At 39.4% G+C, this 23,208-nt stretch overlaps 1 protein-coding gene across 1 annotated transcript; it reads right to left on the bottom strand.

Annotated features, from left to right (window-relative positions):
* Positions 1-721: 721 nt before the first annotated feature.
* Positions 722-23,200, bottom strand: REC114 (REC114 meiotic recombination protein; the record flags this gene model as incomplete). Its single annotated transcript, XM_010294392.1, has 6 exons — positions 722-883; positions 2,896-2,964; positions 4,685-4,900; positions 9,210-9,293; positions 22,522-22,611; positions 23,117-23,200. Coding segments are annotated over 6 exons (705 nt in total), but the record flags the coding sequence as incomplete, so codon positions are not given.
* Between the last annotated feature and the right edge of the window lie 8 nt (positions 23,201-23,208).

The raw sequence follows: 23,208 nt of genomic DNA, 5'->3' as shown, positions 1-23,208 counted from the left end.
GGAAAACCAAAATACAGTAATTGTGTTTCATTTTTAAGCTGCTGATATTCATTCCTTACTGTATGTCGGAAAGAAGAGAGAATTATACTGGTTCTGGTACTTAGAGAAGTAATATAAATTGAAATTATCTTAAGGGCTTAACCTATGTAGAGAGCGTCCTGTAATCAGACTTCAAAAGCTGGAATGGTTCGACGTGGTGGAATGCAGTTGAAAACAAAACTTCAGTTTATAAATGTATATATATATGATTGCTTTTTCAGTGATTTTTTTGTTTTGTTTTGTTAACTCATGTAAATTCTCAAATCCTTTTGCACTGATGTGTTCAACATATTCTTGTACATTCAATTCAGGCACACTTTTATATTTTTTTCCGTTCGTTTGTTTAAATGATGAAATGTTACAGCATGGTGATATTCTATGCAACTAGTTATACTCCTTAGTTTGACACTGTAATTTCTCATGATTTAAAGATTGTAGAAATTAGACCTAACAGGGTTCTCATGATGTGCGTAACTGTAGATGCATGAACTTGTGTTCTGTGTATTTGTTGAAGTGCAATGATGTATAAAAAGTGGATTCACCTGTTTTTAAAAATAAAACACTGACAAAAAAATGCCCGAGACTATTTTTTTTTCCCCCCCCTCCCAAATATTTAATTGCACTTAAGCTCGAGTCCTCCAAGTGCTGGCTCTCCTGGAGCTTATATTCCAGTTGGTGTTTCTCAACCTTCTGTGAGTTTTTTCAATTCCTTCTCCACATCTTCCACAAAAGCTGGGAAATTCTGATCCATAAGACACAAGCGGATGAAGGGCCCCAGCTCTTGTGCACGCCACGCTGCATGCCGATACACGAGGGGGAGCTCAGACTTCTTTTTCAGCACAGACTGCGAAAGTAAAACCAGAGGCGCTGCGCTATTTTTGTACGTAAAAGGTAACGTTACAGGCATGTTTTAACAATGCAGCTACAGTTTTCAGGATTTAATAAGATGCATCTGCCTTGTTATTAATGCTGTTTAAATACTTTTTATCAGATATGATTTCTGCATGCAAATGTCTTTTGTTTCTGTGATACCTAGCTTCAATTCCAGTTAGCTTTTACGCAACTTTAAATTCTTTTGCGATTATTTAAGTCAGAAATGCCAATTTCCTGGGTAACACGGCTTCCTCGTGAACAGCCGTTCTGTGTAAGAGAAAAGGACCCTGTGTGAGGTGTGTGTGCTGCCGTTTAAATTGTGTAAGGGTAACCAAGTATGCAGTTCAAGGCTCTTAATTTAGCAAGATGCCTTTCAGAGGTAAATTACAGGGCTTTTTAAAGAGTTAAAACATCCTTTTTGTGCCCATTTAACCCCTCCTCCAGCTTTTTCCCTCAGTGGTGGGCAAACTATGTGCATCGCGTCGCTTTTCAGTGTAAAACCAGTGGTAGCAGAGTGGAAGGTGCCCAAGGTCATGTCCTGAGGTTGAGGCGCTGCTGCTCTCATCTGTTAGACATGCTGGAGAAATGCAGAAGTTTAACAGACCGGTGGGTTATCGGGCAACTCCCGGGCGCTTTCCGTGCTGCTGTTCCTACAAGAATCGGAAGCAGCTCAAGTGAAAGTTTATTGTGATGCACAGAGGCAGCTGGGGATCAAGATGAATGGTTCTGTTACTGGGGGGAAATAATGGGGAAATGACCCAGCTGAAAGGGGGAGGTCTGAAGTTTAAGTGGGGAAAAGAAGTTCAGCCCTGAGCAATGGCAAGCCTGTGGGCCAGGGCATGGGAAATCCCAGCTCAGAGCACAGTCATATTACAGTGACCAAGAAGTAGAGGAAGATGTAGGAAACTACTACAAGGAATCTTTTTGTGACGAGGGATTTGTTAGTAATTCAAGTGAGATGGATCAATGCGTACCGCAAAGGCAGGCCTTGCTAGCAGAGCGCTTTGGTCAGAGGCAGGTGTCATGCATTCGTCTTTTACAGGGACCAAAACCCAGCAGTTTTTAGAAGATAAATTCTTTTATAACGTTGGTGTTAATTTACATTTCCTAGTATCGCCTCTTAAAGCAGAGATGGGTCAGGAAAAACAGAGTTGCTAAAGCAAACCGCCTTGTTTGATCAGTCTGGCTTGTTGATGCGCACTTGCTGCATCGTACAAGGACTGTAACAAAACCGTTGGGAATGAAACAGCACAGCTTGTTAATACCGCTCTGGCCCCTGAGAGGGGAGTACAGGGAGCTCTGCTTTCTGAAAATAGAGGCCTCCAAAGGGCTTTTTTGGGTTTAAGAGAGGACAGATTGGCAATAGGGAGCAGAGGAATTGTCCCTCGTACTGCTGGCATGAGGAAACGTTGACTTGATCATTCTATGAATATGGCAAAAGGGTAAGAAAGACCTGTAGAAGCAACAGCACAAAACCAGAGGCTGGAAAGAAGAGAGTTTTCTCCTCAGTCATCTGATTCCCTACAGTCCCAAATTCACAGTAAACAAGCAACAGTGAACTTCCTGTTACTTTTAAACACGGCTTTACCCTGGACTTCTCAGTTAAGCTGTCAAGGAAATGATGGGATTGTTTTTGTTGCAGGCCAAGGATGATCGATATTTTCAGACCTAAGCTACAACTGCAGAAGTTATTCCTGCAGTCAAAGAGTGACAAAGTCGCTTACTGGGATGTGACCTCTGGGTAGTTGTTTTGCTCTCATGCAAATGGGGTAATTACACCATGACATAGCTGGCTTTGCAGCCTACTTCCCAGCTCCAGATCACAAGATCCTGGGTTTTGGTATAGATGATGGCACCCTGACTTACGGTGAAGACTTTTACCAGATGTTTATGGCACATAAGATATCTTGCCCTCTCTCTGCCCGAGAGATTCAGTTACAGGATCTAAATATTAGTTTATTTTCTTTTTTTTTTTTCTTTTACCTGTGCTAGCTGCGTTACAGATCTTCTTTCTCCAAGGCTTGTGCAGGAATCTGGTAGAGGCTCATCTGGCTAGAAAACAGCAAATGCAAATAAGGGCTGAGTGTGGGTATGTGCAAGAAGGGGAGCGGTTCCATTTTTAGAGATAACGGGAAGAGAATGTGCTCGGCTACCTTATGCAGTAAAAAGGCATCTTTTTATGGAACTTGAATGCACATCTGCTCAAGTCTGTAAAAATGAAAGATGGGAAATAATGGGCCTGCAGTTAAACTGTCATGTCTAAACTAAGAGAACTTTTAAACTACCTACTGGAAGTAACTTTAAAAAAGGCCGTGCCGCTTCCCTTCCCATGGGTCACATCACTGAAAAGATGGTTTAAGTTCTCAATTCTATTTTCTGAGCAAGGTTTTCAGTCTTAACTTCTGGAGCAAGAGCGTTATTAATGCCAGTCATTGGTGTTCAGTAGCATCCTGTCATGAAATACTTTCTTTACCTCTCATTCTTTGCTTTAGCCTATCGGGAAATGAGCAAAGCCCAAAGTATAGGTTATCTGCATAAAGAACAAACAATAAATCTTGAGTATCAGCTGTTGAAGGTCTCCCATATGCCTTCCTGGAAATGGTGAGAGTCAAATTAGCAATGTATTTTTATTTCCCCCCGCCCCCCGCACATTCTCTACAAAATGTGATTCCACCATCCAGTAGAGTCCTGTCATGGCAGTGATGTAGCTGAGAACTTTGACATTCCTTTTTGAGGCTGCAGTCTTGGTCCTGATATTTTTATCACATACCCAAGAGCTATGCTGGCTAAGCTAGCTGCAGGGATGGTTTTTTTAGAGCTGGTAAATGTGATCCTCTGGATACCCAAGAGAGCATATTAAATGTGTCAGGTTCAAGCTCAAATTGATACAGTTGCTTATTTACAATTATTAACACTGCAAAACAGGAGTAGGTAAATGTAAAAAAGAACACAATTCATAGTTACTTAAATGGCTCTGATCATTTTTCTTACCGTGTGTATATTTGAAAGTCTGCCAGGTGGGTCCCAGCAGCATTTGCTGAAATCCACACTGATAAAATTGTGGATGTTGGGGTTTTTTTGGTAATTATTTAGCTCTCCTCTTCTGCTCCCTATTCTCGTTTATTAACCTCAGCAGAAAGCATAGAAGTCTTCCCCAAACTGTACCACGATCCCATTGGGAATTGGGAAACAATGCTTGGCTGTAGCGCTTGCGGCTCTTTCTTTTAATGGTTAGTAACTTCCTGTGTGTGCCTGAGCCTGGCATCAACCGTTCCCTTCGTTTCCAGGCTCCCTAGCTAAAGGAAAGTTCAAACCCCAGAGCAAAGCTCTGTTCCCCACCTATAAATCTCATTCCACACGCTTCCCAATATTCTTCCTGTGATCACAGAAAATGTGTATATTAATTTATTTTGGTTATTAGTGACTTCTGGAGGCCAAAACAAACGCATCTGATTGCTCTGAGGTATATTACAGTAAGCTTGAGGAGCTAGAACCACTGTTTTCGGCACTGTTCTGTTGCCTTTTTTTCAAGGCACACTAAGAACATGGGAAGAGGATAGCCAGCTTCAGCAGGTGACTTCCTGAACAGCTAGCCCTGTTCACTAATGAGGTTTCCCTGCATGTAAACTGAATTTTGGGTTGCCCAAATCGTATTTCATATAGATGGTCTCATAGCTGCAAGAAACTTTCTTCAGAAGTAAAATCTGGCTTTTACAGACCTAACACTGCTAGCTGATTATTTTTCTGTTTCTATATGCTCTTGCTTACTTACTGTATATAGCACTGATGGATTTTGTTCAGTGTCCTTCACTTGATTTTCACCATTAGCCAGCTGACCGAGACTGTGGTAGAGCTGCTGGCTTTGCTCATCAGTTATGTGAACTGGTACGTACTCTGCAAGTTTCTGAACGCAACAGCAGCAGTGTTCCAGCATCTGTTCTTTTGAATCTCCACCAAACTGAACACGAAACATGCGGCATTCATTCTGCTCAGAAACCAAAGAGAAATTAAATGAACTGTGAATCCCCTCAAACTATTTTGAGTCCATTAAATTCCTATTTGTTAAAGTTAGGAAGAAGGCAATACATTTTTTGGATTCCTGCACCAACTTAAAAGCAAAGAAACAAGTTTTCCCTGCTGTATCTTCATTTTTCCCAGCAGCTAAACGAGAAGACTACGATTTGCTGTACAAAAATCAGTTAAAAAACCCCCAAGAAAATGGTAAGTGAGCAGGGCCACTTGTCAACTAATTAAAGGTCTAGCCAAGAGAAGAAACCTTGCCATGGTGACAGAGTTTTTTTACATGTATAGCAGGGAAATAAAGTTCTTATTGTTGCTGCAAGTAGTATCCTAGAAGGGTATGCCAACTCTGAACAGTTATTTATGACAAAAAATGAAATTAAAGGAAGCAGAAGTTAACTTTGGCATCTAAACTGAAAGTTCTGGGAAGTGTACGTTCCATTTAGGATTCATGTTCCTGTCTCCATCAAACCCAGCCTCACCTATCTACCTGGTCTGTCTGTGCGTAGCTAAACGTACAAATTCAGTTTGGCACTGCAACTGAATGCTGCTGTTCCTTGAATAGATGGTTGATTAGGAGTGCATGAAACTCAAATGCATTACTTTACATTTTTAGTAGTATTTCATGATTTAAATTAAAAAAATCTGGATAGGACTTGACCCCCAGTCTAGGTTGTTATGCGGTACAGATATAAAAATAATTTTAAGTACATGAGGTCCAGCAAACTGCCCTGAAAATGGCGGGCTAAAGAGCCTGTTGTGCACGATAAGCTTGTCCTAAGCACATTCAGCTGATGTAAGGCAGATACATATTGAATGCTCTTGTTTCGGGAGTGAATTAATAGGACTTTCAGTTTGATCTTGAAATTTTGAATTTAAAACACAGCTGAAGTATTAGAAAAGTAGTAAGTTTTCCTTGGACTGACCTAGCTTATTTTGAGTCTTCATCTTTCTGAGATTTCAATGTCAAAACCATTTCTTTTTAACAACTCGACACGCTACTAGATTGCTGATCACATGGATACAAGGACATCTTTCACTTTAAAGATTTTTGTCTGAAAGATGAGCCAGCTCTTCATGACAGCCTGTGTGTTTACATGCATGTTATTTTAAGATGCTTTTATTGCATAAAATGATTTTTAGGGCACTGTAAGCATAAAAGCTTGTAAAGGGGAAAAAAATGTCAAAAATTTCAAACTGTAGCACTCCCAGTGGCCAGTTATAGTTTCTCTAATGAACGAAGATGTCAATGTAACTGGGTCAGCTTTTCAAGTAACTGAGAACTGATCTGTGGATATGCCAGACAGGTGAGTTCTCATTAAAATGAAAGAAAGGTAACTTGCATCTTAACTAGAATTTCTTCAGGAGACTTTCAAAGAACGCTTGGTTTAGTTATTCCTACATCCATTGTTAGTCTGAGCTATTCGTGTTGCCCTCTGCTTTTTCACAAGGAATGTTAAATACTTACGATTAGAGTTTATAAACAACAATAGACTTTATAAGTTGAACCTTTTTCCTAGAAGGAGAAAGCTCTCAAACTCAGCTAAGATGTGTCAAGTTTTAGCTTAAACTGAGTACTGGGCAGTAACACATGAACCATACGGGAGCTCAAGTATTAAACAACCTTAAGGTCACTTGGATCATCAAATTTGCACCTCTTCCCACGCTGGGGAAGGTGAGCTCAATTAAAACACTCTGAAGGGAAATTGCCTACTACAAGAATACAGAGAACGTTTGTCTTGCTACTTTTTACTGATTGTTTCATATAGAAAAGCTTTTATACAAGAGTCAAAGACTAATGTGAGAGAACAGATTACTGGAGATGGAGCTGTATGAAGGGCAGTCACAGCCACGCAGCTGTTTGTTTCAGCTAAAGCGTAAGACACAAGTGCTCATCCAGCAGGTACGGACGGCTTCAGAATTAGACACTTGAGTGCTTCACAGAGTAAGATTTCCACTAGTACAACTGAGTTTCAACAGCGATCTGTGACCGGTGTCTTCTCTACATGTCTTGTTCCTGTAAGTATATTACCACTAAGCTTCTCAAAATACAGTTTAGGAACGATTTCTGCTAGCTAGGAGTCCACAGCACCCTATTAAAATTGTATTTCTTAAGAAACGAGTAAGTTTCACTATAAATGCAATATTAATGACTTATAAAAAACAATCAGTTAATGTTCACTTAGTTTCTTCAGCAGTACATGATCCCAGTGATGAACCTCTGTGTTTCTTTGACATGGATTACTCTAAGACTGGAAAGCAGGTAACATACAGCAACAAAAACAAGTGTAGGAAAGAAATAAAATAACTAGAACCAGTAAAGGAATGAAATAAGGCTGAGAACAAGGAGCACGAGGTAAATCAGAAATATTTAGCTGCCCATGCCCCTTAGTTGCCCTGTGCACTCAGATACAGGAACTGGTTTTTGAAAACCTAGCTTGCGTTCCTCTGCTTAAATGGCTTCTGCTTGATTCTTTTCTTACTTAGGTCTACCAAGGTTGAGCCGTAACCCCTTACGCGGTGTGGCTGGCTGCCTGAATTTTTTAAAAAATATGTTTGAAGATTAGCATGGTGGCCAGATACACTCACAGCATTTAAGGGATCGCTTCAGCTACAAGTTAGGGTATCAAGTAGAGAAACTGCATGACAGGACCTCTGGAGTGCCACTAAATGCACTTTTAAGTCATGTGAATTTATGGTAAGCAAACATTCAGATGTACCAGATGAATTGAAGACTATGTCAATACTCTTCCTTTTCTGAACTGTCCCTCAGGGCTTTGTTCAAGCCTCAAAGTGATTGCGATGTTGATTTTGTGTTTCTTGTGAGATGCAGCAGAATCCCTTAGCACTGTGCTGGGGAACTGGTTCTAGTAACTGTAAAGGAAACTGGTGATCTACTGATTCATGAGAACTAATTCCTGCAACAGCTCGATAGTCATCTTCAATGATACTTCACATTTTATAAGAATCTGACAAAATTCAGAGAGCAAAGGTGGTTTGGTTTCAGGCAAGCATAACCCATGAATTTAAAACATTTTAAGATACTTGTTATGCATTTCCTAGTGGCACCATTAGACTAGGCTTATTCTGAAACGAGATGAGTCCTTCTATTTGAACAAAATTTACTATGCCTCACATTTGCTTTACCTGGCAATTAGCAAGGCACTTCCCCCTCTGCAACCTATATTGTTTAGTTGCAGCATCCTATAAAGAAATACTTACATGTCTTTCATAAAAGAAATCGGATAAAAGATCGAAACACAACTAAACAGGAATTCTTACACTTTCCAGCTACTCTGGATATTGCTATTATCCAAAATTACAATAAGCCAGTCTGTACCAGAGTTCCTATCAGGGGAGAATGCCAGAACATCTCGGAATACTTGAGATGTTTTTATACCTTAACAGTTTCCGTGAACGGGGCAAAGAGTTAAAACTGGTCTCTTGCAGCTACTGAACAAGGGGCTCAATCTTTTTCCAGGTTTCCTGTTTCTAACTTAGAGAGGAATTCTCTTGTCAAGTAGAGATAGTTACATGAGGGGAAGCTGTTTCTGCTGAAACAACAAAGCCTAGAAACTATCAGGGGAGAAGGGAGAGCTCTTCTCATTCTGAAACGGACTTTGCTTCTGAAAAACCTGGTGAGTGCTCAGTGTAGATGAAGAAGAAACTTCTCAGTTCATCTAAAAACCAAGAAAATGGAGATTTACATGTAAGTTGATAGCAAGCAAGTGCTGTTTATTTACTTAAAGGCTAACCAACCACTTTTCATGAGATCTGAGGGGAAGATCAGAAATCTAGGTGCCTTTCATTGCCTTGCATACCAAATGTCAGAATCACCAGCCTGCTACTACTGTGCCAGGTGTCAGGGGCCAGAAAATGGCTAAATAATTGTTTGTTTGGATACTTCGTTTGCCAAAGTGCAGTATGACTCAGAAGCAGCACGCTCCTGTACATGTAAGAGAATAGTTTCATCTTCTTAATTGTTAGCAGAAGATGTGCTAACAGAAGTGGCAGAGAGATTGTAAAATAAATACCGGTCTAGCTGTGTTAGTAGCTGACTCTCAGAAAGCAGTCTAAAAGACCTAAGTATTAACAGTTACAAAAGACATTAAGATGATTCAATCCATTCTTGCTTAGTAGCTAGAGTTAAAAAAAAAAAAACCAAACAACAAAACACACTTTAATTTATGTAGACAAATTACAGTATCTCAACTTCTGGTTTAGTTTATCCAATATTAAGAAATCTTATACAGAATTATGTTAGCAACTCAAGTTACCTTTGACTGTGCGCAGAGCAGCAGGCAGTCTGCTCTTCTTACTATTTTTAACCACTTGTGGGAATCAATTAATGAAAAGCCTTCCTGAAATAAAGCAGAACACAAACCACTTGCACAGCAAACATGCAACACTCAGAAGTACACTTATGTGATGTAATTTAATCTCTAATGAAGATTAGTCATTTGTATACATGCAACTTTTGTATCTGTCAAACAATTGCCAATATGTAATTTTTACCGCACCGGGAATTAAATTTCAATCTGTAGCTCCAGTAACAACACTATGTCAGGGTACATTCTAATTTCCATATTTATTTTACATTTGTATTTGTGCACGTTATGGAAGCCTCTATGAAATGCATAATAAAACAGCTGCAACAGAGAGCTTTAAATTCTTCTGTGTCCCACGAAGTTGCCCGAGAGGTCAGCAGAGGGCAGGCAAACCTGAGGAACGGGGCAGCAGTTGGTTTATCTAAGGCTCAAAGATGCATTTTCTCCAGATGGAATTCAGGTAAACAAGAAGCAGCTTTGATAACTTGATAAAGACATTTTTATACTCCAGTTGCATTAACTGTCAGTCTCTTCAGAGAAGACAGACTGCTCAGCATTCTGTAAAAATACCCCAGGAAGCTGAAAACATCATATAAAAATTGCGAGGAGTAATAAAAGAGGTGATGGAGTGTGTCTCCCAAGGCACTTCCCACAGACTGCCACATAGTAGTTAGCAAAATCTAGGGGGGGAAAAAACCCAAACAAATTTAAGGGCAGGGAGGAAATTACTTAACTGTTTTATCTGAACTCGTAATGCTTTCAACGACCATGAATTTTCACACAGGCTGCTTTTCATAGGTGTCCTAAGGGTCAAGAACCACAAGTCATGTCCATCCTGGACTGCCAGCAGTGAGTTTTTGCCAGAGTTACTATACATCTTACGCAGGTCCAGGCTGGGAAACCATCTGCCATTCTATTTTGGTACAAGAAGTCACCTCAGTAAGACACTGCTCTTTTAGTGTACTGGCACTGGCTCTAAAGTCTCACGCAGTAATGGCATGTAGATTTTTAAATGAACTTTTACGAGAGGAATGTCTAGCAAGCATTGCAGAGTTGAACCAAAGGCAAACGGGATCTCAGACACCTGCTATGATAGGCTCCAAAATGCTAAGACAGCACGCAAGTATCATTCTCAAAAGATTTGAGGCCAGAGGGAGAGAAGAATTTCCCTCTGCACTGTAAAAGCAGGTGCTGACAGCAGGTAAGATGAGCCACTCGCAGCATGTATGTTTGCATTGAGTGCACTCAGAATGCCTCAAGGTAGGACTTGCTAAGGTGTGAAAGGCCTCAAGGTCAAAAGAACAGAAGACCTCTGTGACTGATGGGAGGTACCAAGGTATTCTCTACTCTTACAGGAATTAGTGAAGGAATCTGGATTCTTAAAAGGGACAAACTGCAAATGATAGACCTTGCAACAGAAAAGAACACCTTGGTAAGTCAGTGTTCTCCAGCCATACTATATGATGTAATTAGACTGCTGAAGCAGTGGAGCAGGAGGCTGCGTCTAGCGTGAAGGCACCCTTCTTCTACACAGACAAAATCCACTCTGATGTCAAATAGTAGGAAGTCTCCAAAGAAGCTCAGTTTGTCACACAGTCTGAGTTTGTGCCCGACACAGTAAAGGAAGCCTGTGAAATACCCTTGCTCCTCTGTACACCTGGCATTTTAGCACCCCTGCCTCTGGGGTGTGCAGTTTTAGCCTCTTCTGAGAGACTGCCCAAGGAGAGCTTGGTAAGAGGACACTACAGTTGGGAGGTATTGAGCAGAAAGCCTGAGGAATGAGCTGAGATTAGTAGGTAAGAAAAGAGTGCAGCACTGTTAGAACGTTTCTAGAATAATCAGTAGCATTTCATGGGTCATATTTTTAATTGCACTGTAGAATATATTGCTTTGAAATTTGGCTAAGGATGTTTATGGCTGTGCAAAGTTTGGTCCCAAAATATTGTTTAATGCTGAGAATGGAAAAGCATCAGCAAGTTAAGCTAGCAATTGTGCCCAGCAGGAAGTTATGTCAAAAGTCAAGAATTTCAGTCACGCCAGCATCATGGAAATAGCAGCATCTGCCACAGGAAAAATCAGCATTAATTGTGCATATGCATTGCAACGAGGTCTTAATACATGGCTGTACAAAATATAAAAATGCAGATTTGTTTTGTGTACACGAGAAGTACTTTAGAGGAGACGTGGAGTGACACGCATCTACAATGCTTATCAGCCTCTGCTGTGCTCCTGCTGCCATAGTTGCTAAAAGGGATCTACTAAGGAAGGAAGCAAGAAAATCAGAATCGAAGTTAGAGGAGTGAGGTACAAGCCTGCAGTCCAATTCAAGAAGGGGAAACAAGTAGTTCCAGAAAGCATACACAGTGCAAGAGTTTGAACGGGTAGGGGTATGCTCTCAAATCAGAACAGGGAAAGACTGGACATGTAGAACTAGAATATACAAAGCAAAAGCTCATATTTTAAACTGTCCCTTTCAGAAAACTGTATTCTTGATGTTTATACAAATAATCAAAATGTAGTAAACCAAGTGTGTTTATTTTTGTTGAATAAACACAAACTTACATGTTTATTATGATCTTACCTTCACAATCAGGTGAATTTCATCTCAGCACAAGGACTTACTTCCCTCATTTAAAGCTGTAAATGTTGACATCTTTTAACTTGGTTACCTTGAGGGCGATATCCATACCTTCTCAAGGCACATGGGCCAATTCAGAACTGCCCACTCTGGATAAGCAGCCAGGCTGAGTCCTGGACAACCAACCAGTCTAAGAAATCACACTGGAGTATGACAGCTGCTCGTGCTTACGTGCTTAGTGCTTCCTGCCATAGGGAATTTCTCTGCTGCTACTTGCTCTTCCTCCGGTACCACCACCAAGCACCAATAAATGCCATTATTGAAGTAATTCTAATGCCCCATTCTTTCACTAGGCCATTCTAGCTTGTGGCCACTGGTGCTTACTCAGTTCATTTCAAATACTGTTTTTGATACACACCAAATGTGTTTATTTAAATATAGCTGTTCTCATATTAAGTCTATTTTTATAGTGTTTTTCCTTTCACTGGAAGACTTAGGTAGAATAAATGTTGTCATCTTAAAATAGTAACTGTTTTCAAAGAAATCATAAAAGGCAGCCAACGTTTCACTTTCCTACCAACTATTTCATTGAAAATTTCCCAGGTTGTCATCCTTTTATATGTAAAGGTAAATTTACCTTTACTTTACAAAGCTTAAGAAAGTAAATTCTTTACCTTCTGAGGAAAAGAATGCTGGAAAAAAAACCAGCATTTGGAATTTTTCATTTATATACTCCTAATTATTCAACTCCAAACCAAAACTTTAATTTACTGAAATGTAATTTACTTCAAGTGTAATTAATTGAAGAACAAAGCAGAAAGTATATCCTTTCCTCTTGCACCTTTGGTTGACTGTATATTGCCAAACAGAAATAAGTAAGTAAGAATAGCTAAACCAGATAGGAAAACTTGGTGCAGTACTTGAGTGATATGAGAGCTGATTTGGCACAAGCAAGCTACCTGGAAAAGGCAGGGGCATGTTTTAGACAAACTCAGGTTCGCAGAACTACTCAGACTGAACTTCATCGTTGAATTGTTAACATCAGTAATTGTCATTACAGTCAGGATCCTCTAGATTTTCCTCAATTCTAAGCAGCAAATAAGCCAAATTTTGGCTTCTATTGGGTTCCTCATGGCTTTTCCATGTTACCTCAGTTAGCAGACTGTATTTGAGGCTGCCTAAAGTAAGACAAAATGAGATTCTCCTTAACAATGAGAATTCTCTCTTTTGCCAACAATGAGACAGTTATGAATCTGCATGAATGAAGTTAGGTAAATGAATTCAGAGCAACAACAAGGAGGACCAAAATAAAGCTGTCCCTTGTTTCATCACTCAAAGTCGAGAGGGTCGCTGCCAACATCCAGGAGCTAGGCACAGGGTAGATCCTGGAAACTGCGTGGCAATATACTGAGATTGTGCTTTTCCAGAGATAATGAATTAAGGCTAAATCTGCTCTGGACATACGCACTGACAAAGAAAAAAGAAGTAGTCCCACCAGACTGCTGCCACCACACCAACAGAAATACAGAGAAAAAGCAGCTGTGGTCACTGTTCCCCCTGAGCAGACACCATCTATACCTGCTTTATGTTCAGAGTCGGGCGTTGCTGAGCAGTATTGGGCATGAACAAAGGCAGATGGCAGCGTAAGATTAACCGGGAATACAGACAAAAAAACTGGGCAGGAACACAAGACCTCCAATGTTTACAATTTGAAGATACAAATGGCAGCGCTTTTCTAAGTTGGATCATTAACCTTCAATCGTGCATATACTCCTCCTGTCATTCTTCAGGGTCATAATTGTAAGAATGCTGTATTAAAGGAAAAGAGTTTCATACATCTCTGGCAAAAATCTAAGTCTCTCAGAGGGAGGACCCTGAGAAGAATTAAGCTGAAGCAGAAAAAGCAAGGCATTTCCCAAATATTTTGGAAGCAGGCAAAACACGACCACACCTTAATGAGGCAGAGGAGCCAATAACACTGGTCTAGCCTTACAGCCATCTAGTCTGTCATTAACTGGGAAATACTTTTGTTCTCATTTTACATTTCAGCATTCACAAAGCTGCTGGATAATGAGGCCTATGATCTCTGTTGGAAGGTACTGCATATTATTTATGAATATTTTTATTATTGTATCATCTAGAAACCCTATGGTACTAAGCAACATATGAACAGAGGAACAGATTATCCATTTTATGTTGGATTTGCACGGTCTTTAGGCAACCCTATCTTAGCTAAAAAATAATATATATTTAAGAAATGTTCTTTGTATAACAGTTCAGCTAGGCTGGCTTGCATCAACTAGTTTGGATTCACTCACTGGCAAGACAGATGTTTTCAAATGAAGCTGAACTATGTGTAAATAGCTTAGGAAGAAAAACTTTCTTTTTGCCACAAACATTATATACTCTGCCTTTATACTACAACCAATATTAAGAAAGACAAACAAAAACCCAGAATGCCATGCACACAGACACACATTCTCCAGTTTTGGCTGCCTCTTATAATAGGTTCATGAAAAGCAATTAAAACAGTTTGTTCTTAGAGTTCACAGTTCAGAATGAATGTATTTGTTGTATAATGTAATGGATTAAGGAGTCAGCTGAGTATGCCACAGAGTGGGAATGTGCATTTGCAAGAAATGATGAGTTCAGCATGAGATCAAAGGAATTTTATTGTATTAATTAATATCCCAGTGCATAGCTGCCAGAGTGGTCCTGTCTGACAGCTGAAGGAAGATGGCAGAAGAGAAAAGCTAAAGGCCTCGGACAACATCCCGCTCGCACCGCTCTGATTCAGGCTAGGCAGCACCACCTTACACAATTCCCCAGAAAACAGAGCGATCTACTTGCAGAGGCCATACTCTTGCCTCCCTGGAAACAAGATGTGAAAGTTCCTTAATCCCATCCTCATCCTTTCCCAAGGTAAGCTGCCAAGACCCAATCGGGGAGCAAAACTTAGCATAATACCCCTCGTGGTGCCTTTGCAGGGCGAAAGAAGAGATTTGGGAAAGCACTCTTCTGGGGAAGGGTAAGATGCTCTGCTGCTCTGAGCCCCCCACCTGCAAACTCGTGCAACACTGCACAAAACCGGTACGGATGGCTTCAACAACCGGCCATTTTGCCCAGACGGAGAGAGGCACTGCCCTGTTATTGTGTCATCCTACCCAGAACTCCGCTCTGAGGATAGCCACTCTGAGGATGTAAGGTACAGTGAGAAATCTTTTCAGAAAGAATATTCACTATCTAGATTTTGTGTGATTTACCAAGTTACAGATACCAAGATTCTTCTGACCTCTAATATGCAAGGTACTATTATTATTTAACATTTATACTGATTAACACCTTGGTTATTCTCAGAAGCAACTAATTCAGCAACAAAGGAATGGCTGGAGTATGTCCAGGTATCCACTCAATGTGGTTAATACATCTGATAAAAGTCTGCAATGATAGAAATCTTGTAGTTGATAAGACTTCTATTAACCATTATCTCAAGAGACAGTAAAAATAAGCATGTGAGAGCAAACAGCCTGAAAAGGCAGGTAAATAATGTTCAAGTATTACACTGAACACTAAAGGAGAGACAAAACTGAGACACTTGCAGAAAACTTTTGGTTTTAGTTGGAAAACATGTTCACAAGTGTTTGCTTGAAACTTGACATATAGATTGTAAATCAAATGCTTGTGTATATCTGAAAAACACTAATTTGTAACTCATTGCCTTCCCAAAAGCAAATGTGTGTTGCCATTTTACACTTTTTAAATTGAAAAAATGCTTCTTCTATTAAAAAGTGGAAGTCTTCCTTTCATTAATGACTGTAGAATAAAATTGTAATTCCAGCTTAAAACTAGAAGTTGTGAGAATTAAACTTTGAACACAATTCCAATCAAATCTGCATTATTATTTTGTAACACACCTATAAGTAGAAATTTTCTTTACATGTATCTTAAAGATCTAAATAAGGCCAGATACATTGGTTTTTATTCCTGCAGTATGAGCTGTCTTGAAAACTGAGTCGAGAGTAGGAGTGTCAGCATGATAAAAAAAAAAAAAAATCATCCCCAAACATGACAACTTGTAGAGTGGGGGAAGCAGAAAGTTGTTCCTGCAAAAATTTCCAAGCTACATGTCTGTATCCAAATATGTCACGTATAGCATCTTTGGGAAGATGAGAGCACAGCATAAACTATGTGCTTCACAGGCTGTATATAACTTAGATCTTGGTGTAAGCATTAGCGTCTCAAAAAGATCTGCATAATATAGAATAGCAGGTGAAAGGCCAAAAAACTCAAAACCAAGTCAGACAGACAACAAGCTAACTGGAATAAGGAATGAAAGGATGTTAAGCTCTGCGTGCAATTTTTTTTTTTACCCCCAATCTCGTAGAAGACGGATCTTAAATCTTGCTATTAAGCTTGTTTGATTGTGGAAAAGAACACATCAGGGCTGAACTCATTAAACCGGGTCCTCTGTCTCTACAGAGGCAGGAAAGCTAAATGAAGTAGCAAATATCGGACACACGCAGCCACCCTCAAGACAACCATGACCAGGGGACTCAGCAACCGATGAATGTCTTTTGCCAAAGTGTTGGGTGCAGGAGCACGTGCTGCCAGGTGTCAGCTTTCTAGAAAGAGCTCCCCGAGATAGGTACCAACTACAGCCCCTTGAAGGAGTGAATAGCAAAGATAAGCCCCTAACTCAGGACAAACCTTGATATTTCACAGTGAGAACCTGAATTGGGTTTTTTCCCTAAACTACAATAGTGGCACTTGACCAGGGACCAACAGAGGTGAACTGGATGCTTGTGGGGTTTAGCTGGCTAAAGCTCTTCAGGACATCCCGTTAGTAAGGCAAGTTAGGCAATTTCTTCTTTAATTCCTGATACAAAATATGTCCTTCCCTAGATCAATACCATAGATTAAACTCTAACTTTAGAGTAAATACATTTCATTAATAGACATCACTAGTCTTTAAAAACTATTCTAATAGTTGGGTTTAGAAGAATTGAGGCAAGAGAAAAGTAAAGATTAGAAGCCCTTAAAACTCTTTACTGCTGCCAATCACCAATACACAATCATTATACAACAGGAATGTATCATTATATCAAACATAAATGGGGGAGCTAAAGCAGAAAGATATTCAGCTCGTCCAAAACTATCACACCAAGACAGCATAAGTTGAAATAGGCACACTAAAATTGAAATTTTGGAACCACGACTGTGGTACTGAGTAAGTTAATAAAACTAAGATTCCTTCTACTCTTTCAAATAGCAATCATAGGACCTGTAATTAAAAAAAAAAGTCTTTCTCTAGCTTTGCAATGTACGACTACTAAGCAGCATTAGCAACCTCCTCACTTCCGCAGGCTCCTGTCAAATGTCCTCATTTATTGCACAGGGACTTTCGTCTACCCAAGGCACTGTTGTGAATATCATTGCAAAAATTTGGTGCATAAGTTTCAGGCACTGCAAAGAGAGCATCAAGAACATCAGAACATCTGCTGAATGCTTGCCTAATTAATGAGTTAGAATCTACTGCATCCTAAGCACTGTTAGCTTATTAGAAGTCATGAGGGGACCAGGAGGGCACTAAGGGCATTTAGTCTACACTTTAAAAGATCAGGTCGCAAACCAGTTACTCTGGGTTAATTTTATCCTATTAAATAAGTCCTCTTCACAATTTCAATTTGTTTAGTTTGTAGGCTATTAAGAATTCTAGCACCAGAATTAATTGCATCGAGTAAAACAGCAAAATATAATTTTCATGATGAGCTGATTTGAAGGAGGGGAAGGAAATAAGAGTTGTGGTAAACAGAATGTGATGTATCTTGAGAGTATGGCCAGAAATTGATAAGAGATGCTGTTGAGATATTCCTGTAAAATTCCATTATCTACAGTAAGCAAGAATGAGATTTTTCTACTGTAAAATATGCGTCTTAGGCAACACTGCAGCAAAAACAGGTCCTCTAAATATGTTATGTAATTTAATTCCAAATGAAGAACTTTGTTTAAAATAAAAATAAGTCAAAACACCCTTTGATTTGCATTACACATCAGGGATTTTTATGTTCCATGCTCTGAAGTTCCATTTACCCTCCTCTTCATTCCGTTTAGCTAGAATCACAAGAATTAGGTTGTATTTTTAAAGGAAAGCAGTTGTTTCCTTGTTAAGATAGTTTCGAGTATGTCTCTGGCAGCGTCATTAAAGAATACGTAAAGTGATCTTTAACACATACCCATTCCCCAAAACTTTACCCATTAAAATAAATAATTTGGTTTTTTTCAAGCAATTGATGGAAACACTGAATATGTCCACGATTATTTGTTATAGTAGCATGGAAGTACTTTAATGACAGGTTCTGGAGCACTCTCAGATGCTGAGACTCAGTGCATATATTGTAGCATTTTTTGGGGCAAGAAAATAGTATTTCAACTTCCATTAGTGAAAAGACTGCTAGAAGGGAATTCATTAAATATTCTATTTTATTGCTCATGAAAATAATTCTGTAGTCTTCTATATGTATTAAAAAAAATCATTTGTTAGGATACGTGAATGTTTTATTGCTATTTTATAAACGTTGTTCTTCGAAACGGATCATAGAAGAGTCATAGTCTCACTTGGCTCTAAATAGCTACCATTCTTTGGTAGGAAAAGAAAAGATTTCTTAATGCTCATGCTTTAAGAAAATAAAAAGGACTAAGAGAACACATAAATACATCCGTTAGAGAGAAAATATTTTGACACCAAGTCAGGAACATGTGAATATCCTTCCTAGAATGGATCATGTTAATCCAACCATCAAGAAATACAAGATTTCCATTTCTACACAATTCTTTCACCTCAGTTTTGTGCAAATGGAGTTGTAGTGAATATTGGATGTAGATGAAAGGTTGACACCAAAGAAGAGGATTCACCAAGGAAATAACTCTTACAAAAGCCATATCCTCTTATTCTCACACTGACAGGAGAGTATATTACAGAAAATAGTTTATGTATCTTAGGATTTCAGAAATCATCACTTGACATGAAAAAAGTTTGATGAAAGAATCACTAAGCAATGCAACAAAATTATGCCTTCATCCAAAAAAAAGGGTACTTGGACCTATGGTCGCTAAGAGAACAAACACTGGGAGCTATCACTAGCATGTCGGCCAACCGAGGTTAGTTTAGTGAAAACTAACCATAAAGCTGATCAGCACCAAGTTCAGGTAAGCATTAGTTCAGTTAACAGCACTGTTCACCGCAGAAGAATGAACAAAGAAAAGTACTATGTGAAATACAGAAACAGCCAAATTCTAGAAGTTCACACTTTTCAGTCTGTGACTTTGGATTACTGTTTGTTAGAGGGCAAAAAAATCCCTTTATTATTCATCCATGGAAGAATTACAAAAATGCAATATAGTTATTCAAGTTGAGAAGGAAATGGTGTCCTTGTGACACAGCAAGAAACAGTCCTGTAAGTAGAGCACAAGGAATTTCAATGCAAGTGAGTAAGGCAGCACGTATGTGTTGGAGAAGTCCTTGGCAATAAAAAGGAAATACTCAGTAGCCCAGGCCAGCAAGTAGAAATGAGCATACACAGTAAAAAAACAAGCGGAATCATTCCAACAATTGCAGCATTCTATCAAACTTGATACATTCCCTCTGGAGCAGAAACTTACGCATTATCCTCCGTGACAAAATGTCCATTGTAATGGACCCCCAGTGAGACAATTTGTTTTGTAACAGATTCAAGAGAACTATACGTACTTAGTCGTGCAAAGCCTGTTTAAATATTGTGACGGGTTTCTGACAACTCCTGAGAGCCAGAGACTAGAGGGAGATAAAACCAGTGAGATTAACCATTTCTACAGTCTGATTATTTCTACAGCAATAACATAGAGTGCACAGTATTGCAACTTTTTTGTCATACAGCATCTCAATAAGCAGTTTGCAAAATTTCCACCAGTGGCCTGTGCAGTTCTGGCTGCTTTGAGTCTACTGCATTGTAAGGTGCTCCTGCTGCCCTGGTCCTGTTTTCAACAAGTCTTAGAAGACCAAAGACTATGGTGCAAACTGCCCTTGGGCAGTTTGATGGCAATGATACTAAGTTTCTAATGTCCCTGCCGGCTACTTGAAGAAAACCATTCAGAGATCCAGCAATGGTCATACTTACTTTGATATCAGTGCTGTTATCAGCTACTGGCTAACAGCATCACTGCCTGTGCTGTCTTTTTCAGCACAACCCCACTGCATCACCCTTCTGTTTCATGACACTGGCTGCTTTACTTACAGAGATTCCACAGTGTTCTTCAAAGACTGAAAAGATACCTGTACATTGGGATTGTCCCAGGAAGAAGAATTTTATCACTGCATATCAGTCTTGCATAGTGTTGGGAAAAGGAACTCATGTCTGGGAAGGCATGTGCTTAAGGAACAGGCCTAAGCCGTAAAGCTAAGCCAGATGTGCTGGACCAAATCCCTCGTAAACAAGAAACCTAACGTAGTTCCAAAGATGCCTGCTGACATTCAGAACTCGTGAACTGGGTATTTTCTAGGTTTTTTAGTGAGTCAAGTATGTTTAAGAGGAATGGTGGGAGGACTGCAACTGCTCCAATCTCAGAAATATAAATAGGCATAAGGCATGTTGTACCAATGCATTTCACACTAGGTTAGTTCTGTATGCACAGAACACATTTGCAGCATGATCCCGGTTACATGCACTGCAAGAAGTGCACCCAAAGGAATTGACAGTCAGGTTTTAAAATGCATGACACCGGTTTTGTATACCTTTTCTCTAAAACTTAATAAAATGTTGTTAGTCTTGGCCTTAAGGTTGGTATAGAAGCATTGCCAAAATCATTTTTTTTTTTTAAGAAAAAACCAACATTTTTTTTTTTCTTGTAAACTGTCAGTATTAGATATTGGTCACATCTACCAAGCATGTCTGTTCCACCTCGATTTTGCACTATTCTTAGGCTGTGATCGTTACTGAGATACTTTAGTGTCTCTTCGAAGCTGAAACAGACCTGATAGATCTCAGAAATTCCTCATCTGGCATTTCAAGCAAGGCAGCTGCCTGAAAGCTTCACTAGCCACTAAATCCAAGAGCTGCAAGAAAGTGCTTTTCTCAGCCAAGTCTTTATAAAGCTTTTCTTATACTTCTTGCACTCATCCCTTATGACAGCATGCTTTTATCTGCCCATTGTTACTTGCCAGATTCAGTCTTTGCCAGACACAGTCTTTGAAGGGCTACAGCTTTTTGTCTGTGTCTTGTTTTGCTCTTTAGTTAGTTACTAAAACTTACTTTCAGTTAGCCTTTATGTGGTTATTTCAAGGACATTCTAGAAAGTAATATGAGTCTACTAGTTACTAAACAGTTGCAGCTGTCTCATCAGGATACTGAAAACAGGACCAGCCCCAGGAGAGGTGCATTCTACACTGATTCATTGCAAGCAGAATTTGGCAAGAGATGGCAGCAAGTGTCACTTCAGTGGCAGGTTTGTTGCTTTTGGTTTTGTTTTGGGTTTTTTTACCTATCTGGACTTTCAATTACTCCATTCCTTTTTCTTATTCAGTGTTACTGCTGAAATACTTTCCATGTCCCATTTTTACCTTGTCCAAAAACATTCAACTTGTCCTCACAAAATACGTGAGCCAAATATGTCTTGTATGAGGGATATGCAGACTGACAGCTCTCTGTTAGCTCATTCATTATCTATTCAATACTCATAACAAACTCACAGGCCAAAAACATTCAAGGGTTTGTTGGTTCTTCCCTATACTTAGGAGATATTTCTGTAAGCTTAAGACTTTAAGAGGCACAGGAAAAACTAATTTGTAAGCTTATACATATTTAAAGCAACAACATACTCTCTTATGTATTCAGTAATAAAAAAAAGTCTTTGTTATCTTAATACTGCAGCATCTTCCAGTGGCTTGTAATAGCTTTCCAATATATTTATCAGCCAATTTCTACTTGTTATCATCATTGAGTACCAGCGATATGCACTGAATACACTTGATTCCACTTTCCAGCACAGGCCTTTTCTGTCATGAGCATCAAACCAACTTCTTCTAGATGCAGTTAACCTCTGTTAACCTCTTCAGTGTCACTGTGAAATCCTTAGTTTAGTAGCTGGTCATGCTTAAGTACAGGCTACAGGAAAATCAGTTGACATAAGGCTGAAGTTGTTATTTTGTCTCCATGAATATAAACAGGTATGTTAGATCACATTACCCAACATAGAAAAAAAACCCCATACCCTTTGATAAACCAAATTATCAAAATCAAAACACTAACAGGTCATTGGCAAGAAACTAGCTGGATCATACAGCAAACCTCATAGGGACTAATAGTTACGTACTTATCTATTTCTTAACAGTGTGTTTTCTCTGTTTTCTTAGGCAGAAGAATCATGAAAAAAACCCAAATGCGTATCCTTCAACACGAGTAGCACTTAGCATTACATCTTAATCTAGATTTTTAGAGCCGCAGAAGAGACACTGTTCCTCAGTATGAAATAATACATTTAGTATTATTCTGATAAAACGCAGAGAGAAAGCAGCACATGGGAATTACCAGGAGCAAAATAAAATTGTCAGTTTTCTTTCAGTGGGAGAGAACATGAAGCTGAGAAGGGAAACGAAGTTAATCCTGATGCTAACGTGAATGGAGAAATGTTCCTTATACACGAGAAACTTACCAGTACTGTTCGCCCCTGGGAAATAAAGAAATGGCCAGATACAACAATGGTAAGGATAAGATGGCCTGACTCTTCATTTGATTCAAAAACCTTTAAAAAGATAGACAAAATAAAAATTTAGCCCTGTAAGCACAAAATCTGCATTTTCCATTTCTAGTGCAAAATAAGAGGTTTCAAAGGTCAGTGCTACAAGTCAAGTGTATAATTTACCTCTCAGTAATACAACTTGCCCTTCACTCCCACAGACAGAAGGTACATTTATGACTTTTTTTACTAACTGTACCTCCATATAAAGATTTAACTACTTTAAACAACCATACAGACTCTTCCAACTTGATCTATAGTTTTTAATACCACAGGTCACTGCTGAAGGAAGGAGTATTTAAAAAAAAAAAAAGGCCACTACCTGTCATATCATTGCTGTGTTTACTCTAATAATGTATGAGGCAAAATCTCTCCCGATTAGCTCTGGACTTGCAAAAATATACCTGCAAGGCCGCACTTGTTACTGCTTGCTACACAGCGGCCTCCTAGACCCCACTGGAGCCAGTTACAGCACAGCCAAGCAGCCAGGCCCCCCCGCGCCGCCCGTCACCTTCCAAGAGGAGGTGTTTTGCCCTTCATCGTCGCTGTCCGTCGGGGGTAGGAAGCGGCCGTAGCGCTTCAAGGGCCACGTTGTGGCGCTGC

This window comes from Phaethon lepturus, unplaced genomic scaffold, assembly GCF_000687285.1.
Source record: "Phaethon lepturus isolate BGI_N335 unplaced genomic scaffold, ASM68728v1 Scaffold11309, whole genome shotgun sequence".
NCBI lineage: Eukaryota > Metazoa > Chordata > Aves > Phaethontiformes > Phaethontidae > Phaethon > Phaethon lepturus.
This window is presented reverse-complemented; position numbering and strand designations above follow the sequence as displayed.